Below are 24,060 nucleotides of genomic sequence, written 5' to 3' on the forward strand. Positions count from 1 at the left end.
AAAGTACAAGTGGGCGTCGATTGTAACTACTTGGAAACCTTGCGTAATTGAAGAGTATGATCTCATGGATCTCTTACTATTTACGTTGTCGAGTGTCTTTGAAACTTGAATCCCAATCCGAAACGTTGGTCGATTTTTCGATTCTTCTATTTTTTTGCTAACTAATTTTCATTAGTTTTTTTTTATTCTTTGCATTTGAACAAAAAAAGGGCAAATTTCCGAATTTTTTCCTTTTTTGTTTGTTCAACAATTGGTATAGAAATTTCAGTAAATTTTGATTGTTTTTTTCTTCTCTTCGAAGCAAGGAGAAATTTTATGTTCCATCTGTTTGAAGAAGAAAAATAAAAGAGATTCCCTCTTCTTTATTTATTTATTCAATAAAGACCTAAATACATTTGAGTTTAGAAGAATATTGCGGACAAACGCGAATAATTCTCGTCGAAATGACATCATTGCTTTGATGTAGTATAATGTGTGTGACAATCGAGAGACTTTTCAGCAAGTTCATTTGATCGTGATCGATTGTATTCCTTCTCCTTGACTTTCATTCGCACTCGTTTAATTATATTGCATTTAGCAGAGATTTTTTTCTTCTGTTTTGCAAATATCGAGGTAATAACAGTGAGCAATTTCTGGAGGACAAAGAGGCTGAGGCGGAAAATCGATTAAAATATCCTTTCACGTGGTTTTATGAGTAAACATATAATAGAGGAGAAAAAATAGAAAGGAAAATAATGAAGTTGCTGACAAATTTACTTTTGGTTTCGCTTAATTGATTTTCACTTTTTTTTTATGAGTGGACGAACTACTTTTTTCGAAATGGAAATTTATGACTATTATAAATATCTATGGAAATAATTTATTCTCATTGTAATTTCTTGTTCTTTTCGAAAACTTTTTTTCTTACGTTATTATTTTAGTTTGATTTTGTTTTTAAATTTTTTTAACTCAGGAATTTAAATTTAATTTTAATTAAAAATTTTTTTTTATAATTTACACATAAATGTAATTTTTTTTCTACTTTTTATGATTTTGCATCTAAAGAGCAGAATTTGAAAATAAAAGAAGGGTTTTAAGAGGAGAAAAAATTTGTTAAAATTTATAATCATTGATGAGAGCATATATTATTATTCGAGGACGTAGAGTTAGATCATCCACTTATGAAGTTGATAAAGTGTAACTATTCACACAACTGCTGGTCTGCATTCTTCAATGAATAGAATTTTTTTCCAAATTCTAGAAAAGAATTTTTTTTATAGAAAAAAAAAAATTGTTTAAAGAATTTGAATTTTTTTTCCTGAAGTGAAAGAAAATAAATTCTTGAGTAAATTAAACAATTTTGCTAAAAAAAAAGTAGGAATTTATTTTAATATTCGAAATTTTCTGTCATGAAAAAATTTTCTGTCCTGAAAACATTTCTGTTTGAAATAATTTTCAGGACAGAAAATTTCGAATATTAAAAATAAATGTCGAATAAATTAAATATGAATAAAATTAAATTTATTAAAAAATCTAAAGTATGAATAATAATAGCGAGGAGTGATATTGAAATAATATTGAAATTAATTTCTGGTTGGATTTTTTGCAGATTTTGTCTTTTTAGAAATTTTGCGATAATTCTCATCGCCGATGGAAATGAAGGGAACGACTTTTAGGAATAATATGCATTCGAGATGATTGACCCCGAATCAGTTGGGAATAAAAATAGCTCACCAGGAACTTTTTGTTCCTGATTGAAGAAAAAAATTCTCTTCCATGCTTTGTTTACTGTTCGAGATTGAATTTGATGATTTTTTCTCTTCTTCTTCTTCGTCTTCGTCTTCTTTGGCAAAGAGAAGAATATAAGCGTGGGAGAGAATGAATTCGAGGACGTAACGTTTACATTAAATAAGCCATAAGCGTATTTTGCTCTGACTCTCATCTTTCCAGAGGCCGGTGGAGAATGAGATGAGGCATTTTACTTCTCTCGGGTGTTGTGAGTAAACTTTGCCGGCAATGGTTAGTCTGATCGCGACTTCTGCACGTGCTCGACACCCTTGTCAACCCCAGTGAACGTTTGACAGTTCGGATTTTAGTTCGAGTGTGTCACAGTTTCGTGTTTTTTTTATTGACAATTTTTGAGTGATTAGAAGTATTTTATACACTTTCTTTTGTTTTTGATATTGGAATTTTTATAACAAAATTTTTTTTACTGAATTCTTTCTCAATTTTTTCGAAATTTTTAATATTGAAATTTTTAGAACAAAATTTTGTTTACTAAATTCTTTCTAAACTTTTTCTAAAATTTTTGTATTGGAATTTTTATGAAAAAAAAAATTTTTGACTAAATTCATTTGAAATTTTTTCTAAATTTTTGATATTGAAATTTTTATAACCGAAGTATTTTTACTAAATTCTTTTTAAATTATTTCTAAATTTTTGTAAAAAATAAATTTCTTTGGGAAATTTTTTCCAAATTTTTGATATTGGAATTTTTATAACCAAAGTATTTTTACTAAATTCTTTTTAAATTATTTCTAAATTTTAATGATATTGGAATTTTTGTTAAAAATAAATTTCTTTGGGGAATTGTTTCTAAATTTTCGATATTAAAATTTTTATAACAAAATATTTGAATTTTTATGACCGAAGAATTTTCACTACTAAATTCTGTCTAAATTTTTTCTAAATTTTTGATATTGGAATTTTTATAACAACATTTTTTTTACTAAATTCATACTAAATTTTATTGGTATTTTTATAACATTTTTTTTACTAAATTCTTTCTAAACTTTTTCTAAATTTTTGATATTGGAATTTTTATAATCGAAGTATTTTTACTAAATGCTTTCTAAATTATTTCTAGATTTATTATATTAAATTTTTTGTTAAAAATAAATTTTTTTGGGGAATTTTTTCCAAATTTTTGATATTCGAATTTTTATAACGAAATATTTTTTACTAAATTCTTTCTAAACTTTTTCTAAATTTCTGATATTGAAATTTTTGTTAAAAATAAATTTGTATGGGGAATTTTTTCTAAATGTTTGATATTAGAATTTTGGTGGCAATTTTTAGAAACTGTGTCAGTTTGACCCGGATTGAGAATTAATTCGAATTTAATAAATATAAAATTTTTAAATTTAATAATTTGTTTTTTCTGAAAATTTTTTTTCATTAACAAGAATTTTTCTTTTCCTTTCATTAAAGATTAAAATTATTTTTAAATCTTATAACACGGACGTTTAGTACTCAATTTTTGTAAATTAATTTATAAACTAATTTTTGAAACTAAATGAACAATTTTAAACTTAACGTAAAATTCACACTGAGAATAGTTTATGGTTTATTAATTTTTATTATTTCAAAAAAATACTAATTTAGATTAAATTTTACCAGAAAAAGTGAATATTCGAGATTAGAAGTGATTTTTCAAAGAAAAACGTCGACTGAGAGTTGGAAATTTTCAATAAAAAAATTATCCACAATGGTTCCTTTAAGTTGAGATTGTTTTTTAAGTTCTGGGGTCATTGACAGGGTAGTGGAAAAAGAAGAAAAAAAATAAAAAAAGAAAGAAGATGTAATACGTGCGATAAGAGTGCGGTCGTTGTCGTCTCTCGAAGCCTCGCATAAGCATAAGTAGAAACTTCTCACCAAGTTCCGCGAGTTGAGATCTGAGGGTTAAAGAATTGAAAGGGAATAGAGCTTTTGATTGACTACCGCGTCTCGCTCATCGAGATTAAAAATGCACCTGAAATTTTTTTTTTCTTACAAATAAACTCAAAAAGAAAAGAGAGGAGAAAAATATTTTTTGGATTTTTTTCTTCCAATAAGAAAAAGAGGAAAAAATATTTTTTTTGACAAAACAATATGTTTCTCCTCTTTTTTTTGTTTATTATCAGAAAAATGACAATTTTTTTGACAAAAAGAGAGAAGAAAAATATTTGTTTGTTAAAAAAATATTTTTCTTCTCTCTTTTTGTCAAAAAAAAATTTATTTCTGAAAAAAATAAGTTTCTTATCTCTTTTTGTTTATAGAAAGAAAAATGACAATTTTGTTGCTTTCAATAAACAAAAATTGTCAAAAAAAAGAAGAAAAATATTTTTTTGGAAAAAAAATTTTTTTTTCCTTTTTTTTTTGTTTGAAAAATATTTTGTCGATTTTGGAGAAAAGTTGATTGAATTGTTGGGGAGTGAATTGAATTGAAATTGTTGGCTGCTCTCTTCTTCCTTATATCCTTCTCGCTTTGAGTTCTCGCGAAATTGCGGCAAAGCAAAAACATGACTTATGACCTCATTTGTTAGCGAAAAAGACTTCCCGTTCATAATTTCTTTTTCAGCGAGGAGATGGAGTCGAATTTTTCGGACGAGTTCGACTTGCAACGTTGAAAACTGGTTTCATTGCCTCTCGACTCTTTTTTAAACTGGCAAATATTCGCTGACGTAATACACAAGCTGTCACAGAGGGAAACCAAAGGGGGCATATAAGGATTTTTTCCTCCTCGACCTTATCTTCCCTCCTGAATCACTCGCGACGAGCCGGAGGAGCATTAGTTTCGGCCAAATGGACACAGAGTCCCGAGTCAGATTATTTTAATGACAACCAAGTCGATTGATTTTTAGAGTCAAATTTTTTTTTTTCATTTATTTTTTTGTTGTATTTTGTGATATTATTTGGCATATTTATTTTGTCATGATTTTTTGTGCTATGACAGAATTGACATTTATTTTGTCACATTTTTTGTGATATTATTTGTCACATTTTCTGTGATATTATTTGTCACATTTTTTGTGATATTATTTGGCATATTTCTTGTGACATTTTCTGTAATATTATTTGTCATATTTATTTTGTAATTTTTTTTTTTTTTTGACATATTTATTTGGTGGAATTTTTTGTGATATTATTTGGTACATATTTATGTATTTTGTGTTATTTTTTCTCTTTTTGGTTTCTGGGAAAAATTCACTGATATCAATAATATTCGTCGACTATTTGATAGTTTCATTCCGAAAAGTACTTAAATACTTCCTTTCGTGGTCCAAAAATAATTCCCAACGTTTTTCCCATTATCGGAGCCTTAGAAAAATCTGCCCTCCAGTTTCCGGGATCTTGTTTTCATAATGTTTTAACACACACGTGGTGGTGGCGCGCAGGAAATTTGTAGGCTTGTCAAACCTGAACGATTTATTATGGTTCAGAACATTTTTTTTTCGTTGTTATTATTATTTTTCTGTAAGGGGATTTAAAATTTTATAAACTAAATAAACTTGGTAAAAAAAATTAAATAAATAGAAATAAATTAACAACACAATAATAAATTGACAAAATAATAATAAATTAACAAAATAATAATAAATTAACAAAATAAAAATAAATTTAGAAAATAATAATAAATTGCGAAAAATTGATTAAAATTGAATTAAAAAATAAAACATTTATATTTTCTCCAAATCGAATCAAAAAAATTAGCTGCTGTTTAATTTTTTCTTTCCTAATTTTTAAAAAAAAAATTTCTTTTTAAATGTTTTGAATTTTAAAATTAATGTATAGAAAATAATTGAATTCTTGTGAAGAATTTTATTAAAATCTTTGAAAATAATTTAATTCCTTCGAAAAATTTGAACAAAATCTCAAATAATAATTCAATTTTTTCGGAAAAACTTATTAAAATTGTACCAAAAGTAATTAAATTTTCGTGAAGAATTTTATTATTTATGAAAATAATTGAATTCTTGCGAAGAATTTGATTTAAAGTTTTGAAAATTATTGAATTATTTTGAAATTTTTTTAATAATTTAAATTGAAAATTTTGAATGTAATTGAATTTTAATAAAGAATTCTTAAAAATTTCTTTAAATAATAGTGTTTGTGAATAACTGTTATTAATTATTTTACTTTTGAATTTTATTAAAATTTGTAGTATAATTGAATTTTTTCGAAGAGTTTTTTGAATTTTTTTTTAAAGAATGCAATTTTTATTAATAATTTTAATTGAAAGTTTTGAAAATAATTGAATTTTATCAGAACTTTTGAGAAAAATTGAATTTTTTAGAAAAACTTTATTTCAATTTTTGAAAATATTTGAATTCTTGCGAAGAACTTTATGAAAAAATTTGAAAATAATTCAATTCCTTTGAAAAATTTGATCAAACTTTCAGATAATAATTGAATTTTTACAACGAATATTATTACAAGTTTAAAAAATAATTGAATTCTAGCGAAGATTTGATTAAAAAAATTTTATATAATTGAATTCATTTTCAAGAATTTTATTAAAATATTTTGAAAATAATTGAATTCTTACGAAGAGTTTTTTTTGAGTTTTTTTAAACAATGCAATTTTTGTTAATAATTTTAATTGAAAATTTTGTAAATCATTGAATTTTATCAGAACATTGGAAAATAATTGAATTTTTTAGAAAAACTTTATTCCAATTTTTGAAAATAATTGAATTCTTTGAGAAAAATTTATTAAAATTGCATTGAAAATATTTCAATTCCTGAGAAAAATTTCATTAATTATTATAAAAATAATTGAATCCTTTTGTAAAATTTTATTAAAATTGTTTTGAAAATAATTGAATTTTTTCGAAGAGAGAGTTTCTTTGAGTTTTTTGAAAATAATGAAATTTTCGTTAATAACTTTAATTGAAAAATTTGAAAGTAATTGCATTTTATAAAGAATTTCTTTTAAATTTTGAAAATAAATCGTGTCTGCTAATAATTGTAATTAAAAATTTGATTAGTGAGTTTTATTAAGATTTTTTGAAAATAATTGAATTCTTTCCAAAATTTTATTGCAATTTTTGAAAATTATTGTATCCTTTCTAGAAATTTTAGAAAAATTGTTCTGAAAATAATTTAATTCTTTTGAAGAGTTTCTTTGAATTTTTTGAAAATAATGGAATTTTTGTTAATAATTTTAATTGAAAATTTGTAAAGTATAATTGTATTTTATAAAGAATTTCTTTCAAATTTTTAAATAAATCGTGTCTGCTAATAATTGTAATTAAAAATTTGATTAGTGAGTTTTATTATAATTTTTTGGAAATAATTGAATTCTTTCCAAAAATTTATTGCAGTTTTTGAAAATTAATTAGTTCTGAAAATAATTGAATTTTTGTGAAGAAATTTATTATTCATTAAAATAATTGAATTTCTGTAAAGAAAATTATTATTTATGAAAATAATTGGATTTCTGTGAAGAAATTTATTATTTATGAAAATAATTGAATTTCTGTGAAGAAATTTATTATTTATGGAAATAATTGAATTCTTATAAAACATTTTATCAAAACTTTTAAAAATAATCGAATTCCTTTGAAGGATTTTATCAAAGCTTTTGAACATAATTGAAATCTTTTGAGAAATTTCATTGAAATTGTATAAAAAATCATTAAATTGTTGAGAAGAATTTTATTATTTATAAAAAATAATTGAATTGCTTCGAAAAATATTGTTTAAAATTTTTTAAATTAGTACAATTATTTCGAGAAGTATTACAGAAATTGTAGTGTAAATAATTGAATTTCCGCGAAGAAATTTATTATTTATGAAAGAAATTGAATTCTTATAAAACATTTTATCAAAACTTTTAAAAATAATCGAATTTCTTGGAAGAATTTTATCAAATTTTTTGAACATAATTGAAATCTTTCAAAAAATTTCATTGAAATTTTATAAAAAATAATTGAATTCTTGAGAAGAATTTTATTATTTATAAAAATAATTGAATTGCATCGAAAAATGTTATCTAAAATTTTTTAAATTAATTCAATTCTTTCCTGTAATTTCATTAAAATTATTGTATTAAAAATCATTGAAAATTCCTCGTAAGAATTTTATTAAAATTTTTGATAATAAATAATTAATTTAAATTTTAAATTCTAAAAATGAAAATTGAAGTTGATGTTTGAAAATAAGAACTAAATATAAAATTAAGCCAACTGCGTTTCTCATATTATAATGAATTTCTAGGAAACTGTCGCATATTCATTTAGAGTTTTTGTCTGCACTTTATTATCAGGCGGATGCGTTGGACTTTTGTGATAAAATTTCTTGAATATATTCTTAAAAAAAAAACTCCTTGAACAAAATATTATTATTGGCAATAATAATCGAATATTGCAATAAGTGGATTTGTAAAAAATTGTAAACAATATTTTTTTTTTCTTCAAATGTAATTGAAATTAAACGCGGAATGGATAAATTTGTCTTCTTCTGATGGCGATAAAGCGATGAACTTTATCTGAACAAGTCTCAAGAATAATATGTTCTAGTTTATCAGAATTTTTTTAACCCTGAAAGAGAAATGATTTAATGAGCAATGTCATTCAAAACAATAATAGTAGACTATGTTTATTTCTATTTTTTTCAATATTGTAATTTTTACTGGTTATTAAAAACTCTATTTTTATTTCTATTTTTGTTTCTATTTTTATTTCTATTTTTTAATTATTTTTTAATTCTATTTTTTATTTCTATTTTTTACTTTTTTACTTTTTTTTTTTTTGGTTTATAAGTTTTCTTGTGAATAAAATATCCGATTTTAAACAATATTAGTGCAACTTGTTTGCATCTGAATTGAAATTTATCTGCTAGTTGACACAATTGTCTTCGTTAATAATTGAAACGATCGTCAAAGTTTTATTCTCGGAATTAAAATTTTTCACGCAAGAAAAATAACAAATTTTTTGTTTTTGAAGAAAAATTTAACTATTGCTCCCAGGGCTATTTTTGTTAATTTCAGTTAATTTCAGTTTAAGTAAATACTTTGACGATTAAAAACGAATTGAAAATAAAAAATTAATTTCTAACTTCGTCCTTTGCTGTAAATTTTCTAAAATATTAAAAAAAAAAAAAAACAAATAATTCCAGTATTAAACAAACGACTTGAGTTTTTCTGAAATTAGAAAGCTTCAGACTGAACCAAAATAGAACAAAATTTAATATGCTCGTTTGAAAAGTAATTCGTTTCAAATCGCCTAGGCAATAAAACTGACTCTGAAAATAGATTCTGATTTTTGTTTTAGAAAATTTTTTTAAAAATTCGATATATCGAAATAAATTTATCAGACCAAGGTTTCGAAAGTCGAAAACAATCAGGAGAGGATGGGCAAGCGACTTCCTGAACGCTTCGAGACCGATAGATATGATAAAAAGATGAACTCTTATTTTCAACGTCAATATGATGTAAACGCATATTCATCTCAATATAATAAGATGAGACGTGCTTCGAGCGAAATTCTCAGCTTCAATCGATTGCATCAATTCTTGATACTCATTTATTCAAACTTTATTTCCTGATACATTATTTATTATTATTTTTATCGTCATTTATTATTTGAATTCCGAATAATTTTTCATTTTCGGAAAAAATAATTTTTCACTGCAAAAAGATCATCAAATGCAATTTTTGAATATTTGAATATTTTAAAATATTTCTTCTATGAAGAAATATTATAACAAATATTAATATTTATGAAATGAAAAAACCTTCAATTTTTTCTATTTCTGACAATAATTTCTTTTTGATAATTTAATTCTTGAGTCAATTATGTTCAAAAATTTAAAGAAGTTCTCGTCAAAAAATTTAATTACCCTTAATAAAAATAATAAAATTCATCTCAAAAATTCAATTATTTTGAAAAATTTAAATAAAATTTTATTTAAATTTTTACAAAATTTCAATTATTCTATAAATTTTCCTCAATTCAATGATTTTCAATAACTATTATTTTAATAAAATTTCCCAATAGATATTCAATTATTTTTTATACAATTTCAACGAAATTTCTCGAAAGATTTCAATTATTTTCAAACATTTTTATAAAATTCTACAAAGAACTTCAATTATATTTAAAATATTGTTGAAAAAAATTCATGGAATAAATTCAATTATTTACAAAATTTGTAATGAAATTCAGAGAAGAATTCAATTTTCCAAAAAATCTCAATAAAACTCAATATAATCAAATTTTTAATACAATAATTTTAATGAAATTACACGAAAGAAATTCCTTATAACATTCGATTCCTTTCAAATTTTTCAATTAAAATTATTAACAAAAATTTCATTATTTAAAAAAAAACTCAAAGAAACTCTTCGAAATTTCAATTATTTTCAAAACAATTTTAATAAAATTTCACAAAAGGATTCAATTATTTTTATAATTAATGAAATTGTTCACAGGAATTGAATTATTTTCAAAAATTGTAATAATTTTTTTCTAAAAAATTCAATTATTCTCAAAAGTTTTGATAAAATTCAATTATTTTCAAAATTTTCAATTAAAATTATTAATAAAAATTGCATTGTTTAAAAAAACTCAAAGAACTCAATTATTTTCATAAATAATAAAAATTCCTCTCGAGAATTCAATTATTTTTTAAACTTGTAATAATATTCGTTATAAAAATTCAATTATTATCTGAAATTTTGATCAAATTTTTCAAAGGAATTCAATTATTTTCAAATTTTTTCATAAAGTTCTTCACAAGAATTCAATTATATTCAAAAATTGTAACAATTTTTTTCTAAAAAATTCAATTATTCTCAAAAGTTTTGATAAAATTCAATTATTTTCAAAATTTTCAATTAAAATTATTAATAAAAATTGCATTCTTTAAAAAAAAACTCAAAGAAACTCTTCGGAAAAATTCAATTATTTTCTAAAAAATTTAATAAAAGTTTTGATAAAATTCAATTATTTTCAAAATTTTCAATTAAAATTATTAATAAAAATTGCATTCTTTAAAAAAAACTCAAAGAAACTCTTCGGAAAAATTCAATTATTTTCTAAAAAATTTAATAAAAGTTTTGATAAAATTCAATCGGAAAAATTCAACTATTTTCTAAAAAATTTAATAAAAGTTTTGATGAAATTCAATTATTTTCAAAATTTTCAATTAAAATTATTAATAAAAATTGCATTCTTTAAAAAAAACTCAAAGTAACTCTTTGAAAAAATTCAATTATTGCAGAAAATAATTTTTAATTTTTTAAAAGTTACAAATACTTGAAAATTTTAAAAATAATCGAATTTTGAAAAGGTTTCAAATAAAAATGTTTCAAAACCTGAATTTTTAGTACTTTTGATATTAAAAATTGTGTAGTATTAATTTTTTTTGAAAAAGTTTAATTAAATTTTTTTTTAAATTATTTGAAGTTCTTATTTTTTAATTTAAATTTAAGACTTTTCGAATAATCGAAATTTCGTTAAATTGAATTGTAGATAAATGGAATTGAAAATTTTCAAAGATTTCTTTAATTATTATGAAACATGAAGAAAACGATTGCTCCGAGTCGAAGACTCGGAGTGATCAATTTCTTCATGTTTTATAATAAATATTATTATAAATTGTCAAAATTTGGTCTGGAAATCAGGGAAAAATCAAGGAAATACAGAATTAAATTTTGGTTATCATCTTTTTACTTTTTTTGGTAGAAAAAAGAAAAAAGAGCTAAAAAGTCTTTTTTCTGCATTATAAAATAAAGATAAAATAAATAATAAATAAAATAAAAAGATAAAAAAAAATAAAAAGCTTTTTAGCTTTTTATTTACTTTTTTAGTAGAAAAAAGTAAAAAAAAGCTAAAAAGCGTTTTTTCTTCTTTAAAAAATTATTATTGATTATCGAAATTTTTTTTCATGAAATAGTGTGAATGTAATATTTTTTTATGACAAAAAGGGATTTTTTTTAATACCACTTTCAAATTTATTTACTGAAGAACAGAATTTATTCAAGTGTCGTTTTCGTGTAGAGATGATTTTATAATTATGAGAGAAAGTGTTCAATCGACGTTTTTTTATGGACCTTATTGCAATGACACTCACTGCGGATTATCTGAATTTTGCATTTCTGATCGTCTGCTCTCGAGTTTTTCATTTTGGTGTAGGCCTCGCTGCTCAATATTACAAGGTATTCTTTTATTGTTTTCCAAGATATTCTATGTTCAAGTAAATTTTAAATAAATTAAATATTAAATAAGTTAAACAAAGTTGAAATTTTTAATGAATTTTATTTTGCAAAAAAAAAATCCAATTATTGAAAGAATAAAAGAGTTGCATGACCTGTAGTTGTAACAGACACACAGGGCAGATAAGTTTGAAAAATGACTACAGTGACAGGATGTTTTATTATCTAATTGCATTTATTCTACTGTCTGAATAAATTTATTTTTTTTTAATTCAAGAATTATTGTTTTTTAATTTTATTCATTTTATTTTTTATTTATTATTAGTAATTTTTCCGAAATTTTTATTTTAGGCTCAACTGGACGCTCATCTGAAACTTCACAACGAAAAATGGACGACCGAAGATGTCAGAAAGTGCAAACTCTGTCACAAGCAATTCACACAACCGGCTTTATACAGACAACATATCAGAGAACATTACAGGGTCCGTCAAACTTCTTCAGACTTACGATTTTAGTTTTCTATTTTAAATTTGCCTCTCTAAAAATTGCCTGAAAATCTAGAAAAAATCGATGATCCACAAGTTTTTAATATTCAAATGAACGAAATATTTTATATTAAAAGTATTTAGAAACATTTCTGAATGCAACAAAAATTGGAAATTGATAAATTCTGCATTTAGAAAATTTACAATTAATTTTTTTTTATAGTGACGCAAATGTATTGAACTAAAAATTCAATTTGAAGAAGAAATAAAATAATTTCGTTCATTTGAACGTTCAGAACTTTGGAATATTTTTTATTTCGGAAAGAAGTTCGAATGTAAAATTTTTTAGTTGATTAATTTTTAATTTTTATAATTACTAAAAAGTAAAAAAAGAAATATCTAAAGTTTCTCGGTGAATTAATTTCAATGTTTAATTTGAAACAGTTACAGACAAAACTTGTAAAGCAGACGAAGAGAGGAGCGAGACACAAAACAATGTACAAATGCAAAATTTGCTTCAAAACTTTTCAAAAACCTAGCCAATTAATGAGACATATTAGGGTTCACACAGGCGATAAACCATTTAAGGTAGAAAATCTATTTATTTTTTTAACATATTATTGAAAAGATTTTTTAGAAAAGAAATTAATTTTTAATTGATTTTAGTGTACGACTTGTAGCAGAAAATTTACTCAAAAGGGTTCACTGCAAATCCATATGAAACAACATGACGGACTTAAGCCACACGCTTGCCATTTTTGTAATGCTAAATTTAGTCAGAAAGGTATTTTTTAACTTTATTTGTTTTGAATTGAATTTTTTTTTATTTTTAAAACAATTTTCGAAATGATTGAATTATTTTTTTTTAACTTTTTATAAAATTTTTCCAAAGAATTCAATTATTTTCTAGAATTTTAATAAATTCTTTAAAACATTTCCGTTCTTTTTTATAAATAGACACATTTTTTGCAAGAATTAAATTGTTATAAATAATAAAATTCTTCTCAGGAATTCAATTATTTTCATTTGAATTTTAATAATACTCAATAATCAAATTTTTTATTATAGTTATTAGCATAGACGATTATTTTTAAAGTTGAAAAAATTCTTTATTCAATTCTTTATTATTTACATTTCCATTTAAAATTATTAACAAAAATGCCATTATTTTCAAAAAATTCAAAGAAATTATTCCACGGAATTGAATTATTTTCAAAAACTGTAATAAAATTTGTTAAAAGAATTTAATTTTCTCTCAATAATTTTGATAAAATTTATTAGCTATATAAAATTATTAATTAATTGATTATTAACAAAATTGATTATATTGAGAAAAATTAAAGAAATTTTTTGAAAGAATTCAATTATTGTCAAAATCTTTAATAGTATTTTTCAATATTTTAATAGAATTCCTTGAATTCAATTTAATTAATTTCAAAAATTATAATAAAATTTCGTCAAGAATTTTATTTTCTAGAAATTTTAATAATATTCAATAATGAAATTTTTAATTTCAATTATTATTAACTAACACAATTATTTTGAAAAGTTGAAAGAAATTGTTTATAAAATTAAATTATTTCCAAAATTTCTCAATTAAAATTATTAAAAAACATTTCATTATTTTCAAAAGATTCAAAGAAACTCTTCGAAAGAATTAAATTATTTTCAAAACAATTTTAACAAAATTTCCCGTTATGTTCCAAATAAAAAAAAAATAAAATAAATTTCATGACAGGATTCAATTATTTTTATAAATAAAGAAATTGTTCTGAGGAATTCAATTATTGTCACTGCAATTTTAATAAAGTTTTTCGAAATGATTTAATTATTTTTTTCAAATTTTCAATAAAATTTTTCGAAAGAATTCAATTATTTTCATAAATAATAAAACTCTTCTGAGAAATTCAATTATTTTTAAAACAATTTTAATAAAATTTAAGGAATGAATTTAATCAGTTTAAAAAATTTTAATCAAATTTGTCGTAAGATTTCAATTATTTTCATAAATAATAGAATTCGTCTAATAAATTCAATTCTTTTCAAATTATTTGATAAAATTCTTTCTAAAAATTCAATTATTTTTAATACATTAATTTTTAAATTGAAAATATTTAAAGAGAAAAATTATTTTAAAGAAAGTAAGGAATACAACGATTTTTAATACAGGAAGAATAATATTGAATAATAATATAGATTCTAATTTTATTTATAACAATTTATGAATTGGGAGTTAAAGAGAATTCAAAATTTATCTTCTACCAGTTCTCGAATTTACTTTATTATTCGTTTAGATCCAAGTTTGTTTTTCATTCCAGGCAATCTAAACGCTCACATCGAACGGGTTCATAATCTTCCCGATAAAGATTCAATTTTTCGGTGCACTTATTGTACATGTGCTTTTAAAAAACTTGGCAGTTTGAATGCACACCTGAAAAGAAGACACGCTCTCCCCATTGATGAGGTAAAAAAAAAAATTATTTTCTTCTTCACACGTTTTTTCAAAAAATATGTTCTATAAATAAAAATTAATTACCTACGAATTTTTTTTCTCGAAAAAAATATAAACGTAAATAAAAATTAATTTTTGTTTCTTGAAGAAAATATGAACGTAAATAAATAATTAATTACAAATTTCTTTTCTCGAAAAAAATATTAACGTAAATAAAAATTAATTTTTGTTTCTCGAAAAAAATATGAACGTAAATTAAAATAAAGTACAAATTTTTTTTCTCAAAGAAAATTTATAAGAAAAGAAAATTAAGAAAATCGGGAAAAAATCTCTTTATATTTTTTATTTTCTATTTCTTTTAATGAAGAATTTCTTTATTTTCAGGATGAGAATCCAAAATGTGATAGTTCAACGTCAGATGCTGATATGCAGGCAACTGTGGAAAATGTCATGTTACAGCTTGCTTCTCTGGAGTCGGAAGTGCAAAATCAAGCAGATTCAACTGCGAAAGATAATAACGATATTTTACAACAGGCGTTGCAGAACAGTGGACTACCAAGTGAGAGAAAAGAAAATATTTATCAGAAATTTATTTCTATTTTCTTTTTTTTAAATAATTTTTTTCTAAATGTAAATTTTCATTTTATAGAAATGGGTAAAAAGGCGAAAGGAAAAACGATGATGGTGACTTTATTGGATCGAACCGCCGATGGAGATGCGAGGTAGTAATAATATTGTTAATTAATAATTGCACTATTGAAAATACATCATTATTATTATGATACAATAAATGAGAAATTAATTATCCCTTTTCAGAAAATATGTGACAATCAAGCAACGACACGTGGGCGACATGTTGTGGTTCATTTGCACTTTCTGCCAAAAGGAATTTAAAAAACCTTCGGATCTCATAAGGCATTTACGTATTCATACACAAGAGAAGCCATTTAAGGTGGAATTCATTTTTTAATTGAAAATTTTAACTAATTTCTTTTTATTGTTTGAATTTTTTTTTTCTTTAAAATTTTGCTGCTATAAGCATTTTTTTTCTTTTCTCTAAACATTTTCAGTTTATGTTTGAAAATATATCTCTATAGTTGAAAATATATTTCTATAGTTGAAAATATATTTCTATAATTGAAAATATATTTCTACAGTTGAAAATAAATTTCTATAGTTGAAAATATTTGATCCTTAGACACACTTTGTGAAAACCGTTTATTGTTTCAGTGTTCACATTGCAGCCGCTCGTTCGCTTTAAAGTCGACAATGACCGCTCACGAGCGAACACATTCTGCTCTAAAGAAATTTCCTTGCGGAGTTTGCGATAAAGTATTTCCCACTCGAAGCAGTCTCACAGCACATACTAGGTAATTTTTCGTAAAAATTCCCAAAAATATTTAGTTCAATTTTTTCCGAGTATATAAAAAAGAAATCTTTTTATCTTCTATCTTCTTCTATAATAATCGTTGTATTCCAGTAATATGTTCGCAGTTTGAAGTTAGTTGTTGTTTGCTTTTTTGTTTCCTAACTTTTTTTAATATTCTCCTTTTTAAATATTTTCAATTTTAAATAATGTATTGAAAATTATTGAAATCTTGCAAAGAATCTTATCAAAAAATTTGAAGAGAATAAGTGAATTCCTTCAAAGAATTTTTTCATTTATAAAAATAATTCAATTCTCAAGAAGAATTTTATTAAAATTTTTTAAAATCCTTATTAAATTCTCTTGAAGTATTTCTATGAACTTTTTTAAAATCATGGAGTTTCCTTAATAATTTTCTTTGAAAATATTGAAAGTAATTGAATTTTATGAAGAAAAATTTTATTAAAATTGTGTATTGAGAATAATTACATTCGTGAGAAGAATTTTATTATTAAAAAAAAATAAAAAATAAAAAATTAAATAAATTAAATAAATAAATAAATAAATAAATTAAATAAAAAATTCTTGCGAAGAATTTTACTACTTATAAAAATAATTGAATTGTTCCGAAGAATTTATTAAAATTTTAGGAAATAAATGAATTTTCTATAAATATTTAAAAATAATTAAATTCTTTCGAGGAATTATATTAAAATTGTTTTGAAAAGAATTTAGAAAAATTTTGTTTAAAAAAATTTATTAAAATTTAGGAAATAATGGAATTGTTTTGAAGAATTTTATAGAAATATTTGAAAATAATTAAATTCTTTCGAGGAATTCTATTAAAATTGTATTGAAAAGAATTGAATTTCTGTAAAGAATTTTACTGTTTATAAGAATAATTAAAATGTTTTAAAAAAATTTTAGGAAATATTTGAATTGTTTTGAAGAATTTTATAGAAGTATTTTAAAATAATTAAATTCTTGCGAGAAACTCAATTAAAATTGGTTCGAAAACAATTTTAAAGTTCTGTAAAATTAGAATTTTATTAAAATTAAGTAAATTCAAAATAATTGAATTCATCAGAAGAATTCTATTATTTCCTGAAAATAATTGAATTCATCAGAAGAATTTTATTATTTCTTGAAAATAATTGAATTCTTTAAAATTATTTGACGAATACATTTAAAAATTGCATTGAAAGTAATTCAATTTTAATATAGAATTTTTTAAAATATTTTGAGAATAACTGAATTATTTTTAGAGAATTTTAAATTCTTGTTGAAATTGAATTTTATAGAAATTTTTGAAAGTAATTAAATTCATTCGTGTAATTTTATTGAAATTGTATTAAAAATAATTTAATTCTTGCAAAGAAATTTAGTACCTATTTATAAAATTGGTTCAAATGTTTCGAAGAATTCATTAAAATTTTAGGAAATAATTGAATTTTATGGAAATATTGAGAAATATTGGAATTCTTTCAAGGAATTCAATTAAAATTGTTTTAAAAATAATTGAATTTTTGCGAAGAATTTTACTATTTATAAAAATAATTGAATTGTTTCAAAGAATTTCTTAAGATTTTAAAAAATAATTGAATTTATTCGAAATGTATTACAATTTTTATAAAACTGATTTCTTCTGAGGAATTCGATTAAAATTGTTTTGAAAATAATTGAATTCGTGCAAATATTTTTACTATTTATAAAAATAATTGAATTGTTTCGAAAGATTTTTAAAAATTTTAGAAAATAATTAAATTCTTTTGATAAATTTTATAACTAATTAAGAAAAAAATTAAATTCTTTCCTGAAATTTTATTGAAAATAATTGAATTTTTGCAAAGAATTTTACTATTTAAAAAAATAATTAAATTTTTTAAAAGGATTTATTAAAATTTTAGAAAATAATTGAATTCTTTCGTGAAATTTTATTAAAATTTTGTTAAAAATAATTGAATTTTTGCAAAAAATTTTACTAATTTTTATAAAAATAATTGAATTCTTCCAAAGAATTTTATTAAAATTTTTTAAATTAATAAACATGAATAATTAATTAGTAAATTAGTTACTAATTGAATTTTTAAAATTTTGATTATGGAATTATTAAAAAATTTATATTTGAAAATAAAAAATTTTGTAATTTGTATAAAAATAAAAAAAAATCCCACTAAATTTATTTTTCAACTAACTAAAAATAAGCCAGGAGATAAAATGATATAATTAAGAATTAAAAATATCTGCAGGTTACATACCAGATCGTTTGCGTGCAACGTGTGCAGTAAATGTTTCAGTGGAAGTTCATTGTTAAAAAATCACATGAGATGTCATTCAAAACCGAAGACGAAATTATCGCCAGAAGCTGAGAGTCTCATTCCTCAAATAGTCTTAGAGGAGCCGTTGCTTATCAGTGATTCAGGGAATAAAATAAGCGTGGCTCAGATTAAATCGAAAAAGCAACAAGTTTATGAAGATGGCGATTCAGCAAGGCCTCATAAATGTACAATGTGCACTGCCGCCTTTCGAAAAATTAGTCATTTGAAACAACATCTTCGCAGGCACACTGGAGAGAAACCTTACAAGTGTACCAAATGTGATAGGTATTTAATTTCCTTTTTCCAAATTCAATTCACGATAATTGGCCTTTTGTTTAAAAGAAAAAAGAAAAGTGGCTTCTTGCCTGCAGTCTGCATGTATTTCATTTTTATTCATAATGACAAATAATTGACCTGAATTTTTAAATTTTAATAAATTTTATTTATTATTATTATTTGTTATTATTTATTATTATGTTTTTATTATCTTTATTTATTGAGCTTTTCGAATAAAAAAAAATTGGTTTTTACGATTAGAAATAGAATTTTTATGATCTAACGAAAAACTATTTCAATTGTGATCAAAGGATTGGAAGGGATGTCCCCTTAAGTTTCGAAAAATTGACAAATGAATTTTTTTTTTTTTGCTTCCGATTCAACGCAGGAAATTTACTTCGAACAGCGTTTTGAAGACGCATTTGCACACTCACGAGGATTTGAGACCGCACAGTTGTTCCGTTTGCAATGCCAAATTTACAACGCATTCCAGCATGAAAAGACACCTCATTACGCATAGCAATAAAAGGCCTTTCATGTGTCCCTATTGTCACAAAACTTTTAAAACATCCGTTAATTGCAGAAAACACATGAAAATACACAAATCCGAATTGGCTCAACAGGTTCGTACAGGAAAATAATTTTCATTTCTTCCCTTTTATTTATTAAGTTCAAATTAATTTTCTTCTATTATTGTTATTTATATTTTAATCAATTTTAATCAATTTCAATCAATTTTTAATCTATTTTAATCTATTTTTGTCTCTTTTAATCTATTTTAATCCATTTTAATCTATTTTAATCCTTAAAGAATCTTTTTTTCCGTAGCAAGTTGAACAGCAAAAAATGCAACCAAAAGTCATAACAATTTTGGATCAAACAAAAAAAAGTGAGATGAATAAAGAAAATAAATTTTCCGTACCTGAAAGTCTTACTACTTTAGCAGATTCAATAACTGTTCCATTTGAATCGTCAACTGTTAATTTAACTGCGAATTTATCGAGTCAGTATGGAAATATTATAGAGGAAAGTAATCAAAAATCGACACCGATTTCTGTCGAACAAACTATTAATCGTAAGTTAATTTTGTTTTTATTTCCTAATTGTTTTGATAAATTTTTTCTTTTTAATGTTTTGAATTTTTAAATTAATCGAATTCTTTCGAGAAATATTATTAACTGTGAAAATAATTGAAATCTTGGTAAGAGTTCTAGTTTTATCAAAATTCTATTAAAAATAGAATAAAAAAATAAGTTAACCAAAATTTGTCAAAATAACTGAATTTTTACGAAGAATTTTGTTATTTAGTAAATGAATTAAATTTTTCTAAAGTATTTAATTCAATTTTTTCCTTATAAAGAAATTTATTGAAAATTTTCAAAATAATAAAGTTTTTGCAAAAAATTGTATTAAAATTTTTCAAAATAATAAAATTTTTTCGAAAAATATTATAAATTATGAAAATAATTGAATTTCGGCGAAGAGTTTTGTTATTTTGAAAAAGAATTAAAATTGTTCAAATTATGTAACGAAATTTTCATTTCAGAAAGAATTTTATTGAAATTTTTCAAAATAATACAAATTGTTCATTTGTGAACGCTCCCGAAGAAATTTATTAAAATTATAAAAATAATCGAATTTCTACGAATAATTTAATTAAAATTTTCAAAAACAATTGTATTTTTTTGATGAATTTAATTAAAATTGTATTAAAAATATTTCAATTCTTATATAAAATTTTTCAATATAATTGGATTTCTGCGAAGAATTTTCTTATTAAGGAAAAGAATTAAATTTTTTGCAAAGAATTTTATTAAAATTTATTAAAATAATTAAATTTCTGCTAAAAATTTTATAAATTATGAGAATATTTGGATTTTTGCGAAGAGTTTTGTTATTTTGAAAAAGAATTAAATTTTTTCAATTTATGTAACAAAATCTTCATTTTAGAAAGAATATTATTGGAATTTTTCAAAATAATACAAATTTTTGAGAAGAATTTTATTAAAATTCTTTAAAACAATTTAATTCCTGCTTAGAATTTTATTAATTATGAAAATAATTCAATTCTCATAAATTATATAAATAATTGAATTCCTGTGAAGAATTTTATTAAAATTTTCAAAAATAATTGAATTTTTGCGAGGAATTTAATTAAAATTGTATTGGAAATATTTAAATTCTTATATAAAGAATTTAATCAAAATTTTTCAAAATAATTGAATTTCTGTGAAGAATTTTGTTATTTAGGAAAAGAATTAAATTTTTTCAAAATAATAAAAATTTTTTGCAAAGAATTTTATTAAAATTTATTAAAATATTTAAATTTCTGCTAAAAATTTTATTATTTATGAAAATCAGAATTTCATTAAAATGTCCGAAAATAATTGAATTTTTTCGAGAAATTTACTTAAATTTGTATCTATTGAAAATATTTTAATTCTCATGATGAATTTAATCAAAATTTTTCGAAATAACTGAATTTTTACGATGAATTTTATCAAATTTTTCAAAATAATTGTATTCTTTTTTGAAATTTTATTGAAATTGAATCGAAAATAATTGAATTCTTGGAAAAGAATTTATTAAAGTGTTTGATAATAGAAAATAATTATAATTAATTAGTAAATTATTTAATAATTGAATTTTTTCAAACGATTTCTTGAAATAATTCTAAATATTATAATGCTTTTTTCCATGCAGAAAATCTTTTAAATGAAAATAGTGATAATTTGAGAGTCACTCAAACTTTACATGCCGATGAAACGGGTACGATAACATTGCCAAATTATTCAGGAGAACAGACACTCACAGCCGTAAGTTTTTATCTTGAAAAATTTTTCTAATTTTTAACTAGAAATACTTTTAATAACTATACTTCTACAATGATGCATTTTTAATTTTCTTTTCTTTTGCAGGAAAGTATACGAGAAATTGAAGAGACATTGAATCAACAACTATTCGATATTGGAATGAATCTCGAAATTGAAAATTCAATATCTAAAGACCTTGCGGAAAAGAATTCTGTTTCGGGAAATCAACCTGTTCTCAATATTATTTACGATACAGAAAAAACATTGAACTCTGTCCCGAACAATATCAATACTAATATATTTACCCCACAGTTTGATACATTTGATATGAATCAAATTTCTTTACACGTAAGAATTCAATTTTCTTTACATCAGAAAAATTATCAATCTGTTTTTTTAAATATTTTTTTTATCTATTTTCATTATTTTATCGAATGGGTAAAATTATAAATTTTTTATTCTTTCAGAAACTAACGTAATTAATTTGGTTGAGAATATAATTAAATTCCTCATCAAAAATGAGATCTTGTTATTAATTACTTATTATTAATTAATATATTAATTTTCTTATTATTTTCAGAGCAATGAAGTTATAGATGTTGCAATAGATTCAGAAACGACAATTGAAAATATTTTACCGGAATCTGTTCGAGAGGAAGTTTTGTCGGTCCCGATGACAAACGAATCTATTGAAATTAATCAGTTGAAATGCTTGAATAGTAAAATTAATTCAATTCCATCTCACATGGGAATTTTAGCACCAGTGCCAGATGATAAAAAATACTCGAAAGTTATTGCTAAGGCTGATACAACTAATCAGACTGAAATTCAGTCACCTATGGATAAGCAAAATTCTGGGAAAAAATCATTAACGAATTATTCACGTTCTAAATACTATTTCCCGTGAGTAATTTTTATTAATGGTTCAATTTATATCAATAAACAAATAAATAGAATAAATTTATAGATATTAAAATTTAATTCTGATTCTTTGAAATTGGTATTAAATTCTAGATTTTTATATGATTGAAAAATAATATTTTTTAGATGTACAATATGTGATAAACAATATAAGAGAGAATCGGATTTGATGCATCATGTGGAGGGACACATGAATGACGCTGTGAAGAACTCTGTAATTAATGGAAGCAATTCTATCGAGATCACGCCATTATTGCAGTGTCATATGTGCAGTAAAAATGGTTTCACAGCCAATGATTTGAAGGTAATTTTACTTTTACTCATTTTTAAGATTAACGATTTCTATCAAGTCATTAATAATTATTTATTAATTATGCAATTAATAAATCAATCGATTTTTCTTCAGGAGCATTTAAAAACTCATCAGGGTTCAAAGGAATTCGAATGCATAGAATGTGCGCAAAAATTCTGCACAAACGGAGGTTTAAGCAGGCATTTAAAAATGCATGCAGCTAAGCAGTGCGTATTTTAAATATAATTATTAATTCAATTTAAATGAAATATATATTTTGAATTTTTTTCTATTTCTAAAATTTTATTTTCAAATTTAATTGCAATTTTTTAGACAATACCAGTGTAACGAATGCCAGAAAGTATTACCGAATAAAGTACAAATGGATCTTCATATGTTGGATCATCAACCATTTTTCCGATTAGGAATAGTCGAGGCAGATAGTTCGGAAAAAGAAACTGTTTCCCTGTTGACCAATGAATTTCCACTTGATAAACCTCCAATAACTATAGATGCAAAATTGTCCGAGCAGATTTTACTTGATTCATCAGAAATTATGGAAAGACTCAAGGTAATTATTTGCAGTTTCAAATTTTGTTAATAATTTGACGAAAAATCTTATTTATTTATTTATTTCACTAACTAGCAAAATTACACGCGCCCAAAAATACGATTATATTTCAAAATAATTTTCAAAAAGAATAAAATTAAATTCTTTCAAATTTCAAATTTATTTCAATTAAATTTGACAAAACTTTTAATTGTTTCAATTTTTTAAATTATTTTCAGGAATTATTTTCAAAAAAAAATTTTAATTACAATTTTTCAAAAACATTTTTTTTTAGAATTTCTACCTTAAATTATTCAAAATATCATTAATTTTTTTTAAACAAATATTTAAAAACTTGTTTTTTATTTTAATTGAAATTTCAAATAATTTCAATGTAAAATATTGTGAAACTTAAGACTTTAATAATTTTTAAAGGAAAATAATATATTAATAATTTTTTCTAATAAACATTAGAAATCATACTTTTACGGCGATTAAAATGTTAAAAAGATTTCAATTTCAAAACATTTAAAAATTTAATTATTTCTTAAAATTTATGTTATAATTCTTCTAATATTCAATTATTTTTTAAAATTTTAAAGGGAATTCTTTTTTAAATCAATTATTAGAATTCAACGATTACTGAATTATTCAAATACAAAGTTTTTTTTCATAAAATTTCATTAT

General features: G+C 22.3%; 1 protein-coding gene across 5 annotated transcripts in view; it reads left to right on the forward strand.

The window, feature by feature from the left end:
* LOC122510388 (zinc finger protein 236-like) overlaps positions 1 to 24,060 on the forward strand; it is a 73,889-nt gene that overhangs the window by 46,568 nt on the left and 3,261 nt on the right. For 3 of the 5 annotated variants that reach the window (XM_043625006.1, XM_043625004.1, XM_043625005.1), the window contains exons 7-23: positions 12,251 to 12,382; positions 12,830 to 12,973; positions 13,052 to 13,169; positions 14,704 to 14,849; positions 15,222 to 15,396; positions 15,487 to 15,559; positions 15,654 to 15,789; positions 16,068 to 16,207; positions 18,453 to 18,806; positions 19,186 to 19,420; positions 19,626 to 19,872; positions 21,501 to 21,613; positions 21,716 to 21,958; positions 22,191 to 22,513; positions 22,658 to 22,835; positions 22,938 to 23,050; positions 23,157 to 23,394. In XM_043625006.1, coding sequence (XP_043480941.1) covers positions 12,251 to 12,382; positions 12,830 to 12,973; positions 13,052 to 13,169; positions 14,704 to 14,849; positions 15,222 to 15,396; positions 15,487 to 15,559; positions 15,654 to 15,789; positions 16,068 to 16,207; positions 18,453 to 18,806; positions 19,186 to 19,420; positions 19,626 to 19,872; positions 21,501 to 21,613; positions 21,716 to 21,958; positions 22,191 to 22,513; positions 22,658 to 22,835; positions 22,938 to 23,050; positions 23,157 to 23,394 — 3,108 coding nt within the window. Of the gene's footprint in view, positions 1 to 1,944; positions 2,132 to 11,640; positions 11,903 to 12,250; positions 12,383 to 12,829; positions 12,974 to 13,051; positions 13,170 to 14,703; positions 14,850 to 15,221; positions 15,397 to 15,486; positions 15,560 to 15,653; positions 15,790 to 16,067; positions 16,208 to 18,452; positions 18,807 to 19,185; positions 19,421 to 19,625; positions 19,873 to 21,500; positions 21,614 to 21,715; positions 21,959 to 22,190; positions 22,514 to 22,657; positions 22,836 to 22,937; positions 23,051 to 23,156; positions 23,395 to 24,060 lie in introns of those variants that run through there. The other 2 variants (XM_043625007.1, XM_043625008.1) reach the window with 2 other exon arrangements.

This window comes from Leptopilina heterotoma, unplaced genomic scaffold, assembly GCF_015476425.1.
Source record: "Leptopilina heterotoma isolate Lh14 unplaced genomic scaffold, ASM1547642v1 Lhet_68, whole genome shotgun sequence".
NCBI classification, from domain to species: Eukaryota; Metazoa; Arthropoda; class Insecta; order Hymenoptera; family Figitidae; genus Leptopilina; species Leptopilina heterotoma.